Consider the following 4,787-nt stretch of genomic DNA (forward strand, 5'->3'; position numbering starts at 1 on the left):
CCTCCTTTCCTTCCTTGAGTAGAGGCTTTCATGGGGAATCCTCTCTCACTGGGGATGGGCTCCTTTGCAATTTGATGGAACCCTTAGGCTCTGCTCACCTGTGGAAATATAGGCAAAAGCTACTTCTCTGAGTGTCCCATTACCTGAAACCCATCCCACTCTTTTGAATATCCCATTGAAGAATGGAAGCTCACACTCATCATCACGTTCTCCTACAATCCAGGGACTTTAAACAGCAGTTGTCTTCCTGGTTGCCAATCAGGAAATTTCAACTTAAAAAAAAACAAAACAAAACACAATGGTCTGTATTTGTGGGAGTTCCTGCTCCCTGTTTCTGTTTATTTAGAATCTCCGTTTTGTGTACACCAAACACCTGTCACTCCTTTCTCCCATACCATACAGCAATGTTCCCTCAGGGAAGGAACTACCAACAGGTGGCAGATCCTAATTCCCTCCCCTGTCCCCTCCCCACCACACCGTGAGTGCAGTCTCAGCCCAGCTTTGCATCCAACACGAGGCCAGAGAGGACATTCAGGTCCATCGTGGATGGATGAGCTAGCAGAATCTGGTCAATCTTCTGTTTCTGTTCAGAGTCCGGGAAGATGCTCATCAGCGCCTCCCTCAACTCGCTGGTCTCGGCCCAAGATCTCTGTGCGGGCCTGGCCAGTTTCTGCTGCATCCTGGGCAGTGTGACCGGGGCAGTGAAGAGCTGTTGCTGAGGAAGCCCAGGGCTTGGAGAGGCTCCGTGGTTCTGAGGCGGTGGCCATTGGCTGGGGCTGGGGCTGGGGCTAGGGCTCCTGAGGACAGAGTCTAAACTGCTCATGCCTGGCGGGCCGCTGTCATCAACCAGCTGCTTGTCTGGAGGAAAGAGGTCCTTTTGAAGAAATTCTTCCAGCCGAGGTCCGTGTCTTTCCAGAGGGTCATCGGGAACCATAAATATGTCTCCCACGAACGTGTAATGAAGCAGTCTCCTGGCAACGATTTCTCTCCAGGACGCCGACTCAGTCACAAACTCTCTCAGGTTATCATTGGTCACGATGATCCCCCCGGTGTTCTCTGCCAGGTGCAGTAGGAACCTGTCATCATGAGAAGAGATTCTTTCTCGGGAGACCATCCAGGCAGGAGTCAGAGCCACTATGCCGAGCTCCTGGAGCTGGCCCAACAGGTGCTGTTCAGTGACGTGAGGATCCCATCTCGTTCTCCACTGCGGGACAAACACGGTGATGTTTCTGTTACCAAGCTTCCAGAAATACTCCACGGCGAGGGCTATTCCGCGGCAACTGAAGAACTTTTTCAGGCTGTGGGCCATGGCCACGTTACTCCTATCTATCACCACATGCTTCAGATCTGCTCTGCTGGGCTCATTTCTCAAGGCCAGACTGTATGGGGTCTTGAGGGCCTCTTGAAATCTCTGAACCCCTGTGACCGAAGCAGTGGGTTCCTCAGAGGATCCGCCCAATGCTGCGGATCCTGTCCCTGAAGGAAACAGCCAGGGCTGCTGAAGGAGCGGCTCAGAAAGTGGGGGACACCTCGGCTTAGGCTCAGGCGAGTCCCCTGAGCAGGAATGCTTTCCATGGGGAGACTCCTTAGATTATGTAAGCACAGGTCCCGCGGAATGTTGAAAACCCTTGTCAGGTGTTCCTCCCTGGGCCAATTGGAAAGGTGGTGGGGGTCGCTGCCCCAGTTTGGTTTCCTTCAGAGCCAGCGGCGACTGAGGTTCCACGGGCTGTCCATCCCGGCCCCCTGACCCATCACGTAAACTAGTTTCTTCTTTGAGGGCCCTCGGTTCTCTCACTTCCCCTTTCTCGTGTCTCTGCAGCCTCAGTAACATCACAGCTAATTTCGCTTGTTGCACGACTACCACTTCTTGCAGTAGTTCTGCTTTTCCAAAGGCTGTTGAGGTGCATTCTTGTTGGGCACATATTGGTCCAAGCTTCTTGGAGAGAAAGTAGAGAAGGACGGCTGCAAGTACAAGTACAAGCAGGCTGGTGATCATGATGGTGATCAAGGCCCAAAGAACTGCCGCCATGGCTTTCCCGAGGAACCCCTCTAGGCCTTCAGTTTCCCCCCTCTCCAAAATGGAGCCTCCTATGTGTTCTCCAGCAGGAGCCGGGTGAAACAGATGCATCCTCTGCAGAGGATCCCAGGGAATTTCTCCTCCTCCGAGGCTCTCCCTCAGACGTCTGCTCTCCTCTGAGACCTTTCTGTCAGATGTCCTCTGCCTCCTGCAATCTTGGTGGGTTCTCTCCTTCCCGATCAGGTTGGGTTCCACTGCAAACACTTCTGGTCCCTTCTGACTCTCGGGATTCACGTGCCTCTCTTCACCAGCACAGAACCGCACTCAGAAAATCAACAATGGGTGGTGGGTTGCTGGAGGGAAGGGGGTGGGGTGGCGATCTAGCACTCAGCTCCACCTCACTGCACAGTGAGAACTCAACTGAGCTGCTCTAGAGTGCTGCACTCTCTTTAAGAAGCCTCCCTTTCCTGGTGGGCGGATCCTATCTCTGATGCTTGCTGAGGAGTCCTTCTCTGATTGGCTCTTTGTCTGCCCCTCCACTAGACCGCACTTCCAATCAAGGCCCTCTCTCTTTCCAAACTAGAGTTCCTTACATTGTTTGGGATTAAGGTGTGTCCTAAGGGTGTGTCAGCCTTTCATACAGGGGGATTTTCAGGTGTGTCAATCCCAGCAGGCAGCCCATGAAGATCTCTTGGTGTAACCCCTTGCTAGAGCAGCCAGGTAGCATGATTGAAATTCCTTTACAACTGCCTCCCTCCTCCAGCAAACAAACAGACCAAAACCAATAAAAACCACTAAAACAAACAAACAAACCAGACTAATTCCTTTTGCTTTTTGCCAAGTTGGACTCAAGTTCCATATGCTATTTATTGGATGATGATGCTGTAGGGTGTTCGAAGTTTACAATGATTCGATCATTTTAGGTGAGCAGTACATCTAGTCCTGCCCCTATCTGATTTGGTGAGCTATGATTTTCTGGACTGGTTGTTGGGCAATGTTATCTCATACTGCATATCTGGACATTCCTCTGCATCAGGGTGGAGAATTTTGGTATTCCTTTGCAACAGTGTGGGTCTTTTCTCAATTCACCTGCTTTTCCTTTTGTCCTTCTGCTTTCTGGAAAAGTACTGATTGAAGTTAGTTTATTATGGGGTATAGATTTCATAAAGTGCCCTGTAGAGCCAACTTGTTCCTTTCATTTTTCTGTATTTTTAAATATGTTTATGTCATGTATTGTGTATGTCATGTGTATAGCATTGTTGAGGCATGCACATATGAATAAGCTGCCCATCGGGATTGAAAAGGATGATCAAATCATGAGACAGACAGTGATGCTGGAAATTGATCTGGGGTCCTTTATGAGGGCAACAGACATTCAACTGCTAACTCACTGTCTTTCTCCAACTTATCTAAGTTTCTTTCCACTTCCGTTTCAAAATCATTGCTAAAACCCCACAGAAACCCCCACTGTTTTTCCAGGAGCTCATTTTGAAATAATTATAATTCCCATGAACTAGTCTCATTATAATAGTTTTAATATATTTTAAATAAATTTTAATAAAGTATAAATAGTCCATCATTCATTATTTTGACACATATTAAGTAAAGGTATTCCTGCTATATGATACATTTCTTCATTATTTACAGTTGCTTTGACAGCATCAAAGGTGGTAATACTTCAGAATAAAATAGACCTCTCTACCCTGCTGTCTGGAACCATTTCAGTGGTACCCAGAACACCAAGTATTTGTTCAAAAAGGCATGTAATGAAGACAGTTATTTTGATCTATGGATACAGAGTCAGGAGTGGTGAGAGGATGGAATGATCCTTACATTAGATATAGAATGCATGACTATCTGATTTGCATGGATATCTCAGAATGAAAGAAAAAATGGTAAGTAGCTTCAAGTAGCTATTTCGATATAATAACAACACACACACAGACATACACACAGGAACACACAGACACACCACACACATATACACAGACACACACATGAGTCTATGAAGTCTATGAAGTCACGGTTCCTCACCAGGAACTCACATAACAGTTATAGCGAATCCAAAACTATTTAGAAAACAAATACAATATCATAGCTTTATCTGTATTCTCTGTTTATGCCACTCAGGCACAATATTCCTCCGCAACAGTTTTGATGTGGTTTTTCAGAGGCTTTCTCATTGTATAGTAACTGCAGGAAGTCCTTTTAATATCTAAAATTGTGAGAGGAGAAAGGGTCTTAACTGACATACAGGTTTATATGAGATGTGAGTCTCACACCCACAAAACTATTAGAAGTATTCTAGCTTCAAATAAGAAGTAAACGATTACTCCAAGGTGGATTACAGATTTGAAAAAGCATTTCAAGATTCACAAAATTGGATTTTTTAGATGGATGTATTTCTAAGTGCTGGGTGCCTTTTAATAGGAAGTCCATTAATAAAAAAATATGGGAATCCTTTTTCTAAAAAAAAACACATTTACTTAGTTCAAGTTTCCTGATTTTTCAGGCATCATTGATTTTATGAATTAAACCCCTGATATCACTAATGGAGCTACTTTATGAATTTGCTGTTAGCACAAGGTGTAATAATTGATAAAGTAAGATTATGTAAAATCCATCATTAATTTTTGTTTAAATGCCTTTATTAATTATCAACTGCCTAAATATATCTGTACAAATATTCCTGTAAGATACTACTATTCTACTGCTGTAAGACTTACCATGATAAATTTGTTTGAAAACATAATTTGGTAGTAAAATAACA

General features: G+C 45.2%; 1 protein-coding gene across 1 annotated transcript; it reads right to left on the minus strand.

The window, feature by feature from the left end:
* Nucleotides 1-490: 490 nt before the first annotated feature.
* On the minus strand, nt 491-2,029 carry LOC132651027 (NEDD4-binding protein 1-like). The gene is made up of 2 exons (XM_060376341.1): nt 1,627-2,029; nt 491-1,554 (listed from the first exon to the last, which is right to left on the minus strand). Exons 1-2 carry the CDS (start codon nt 2,027-2,029, stop codon nt 491-493), a joined length of 1,467 nt encoding a protein of 488 aa, XP_060232324.1.
* Nucleotides 2,030-4,787: the final 2,758 nt, after the last annotated feature.

This window comes from Meriones unguiculatus (genome assembly GCF_030254825.1).
Source record: "Meriones unguiculatus strain TT.TT164.6M chromosome 13 unlocalized genomic scaffold, Bangor_MerUng_6.1 Chr13_unordered_Scaffold_39, whole genome shotgun sequence".
Taxonomy (NCBI): Eukaryota; Metazoa; Chordata; class Mammalia; order Rodentia; family Muridae; genus Meriones; species Meriones unguiculatus.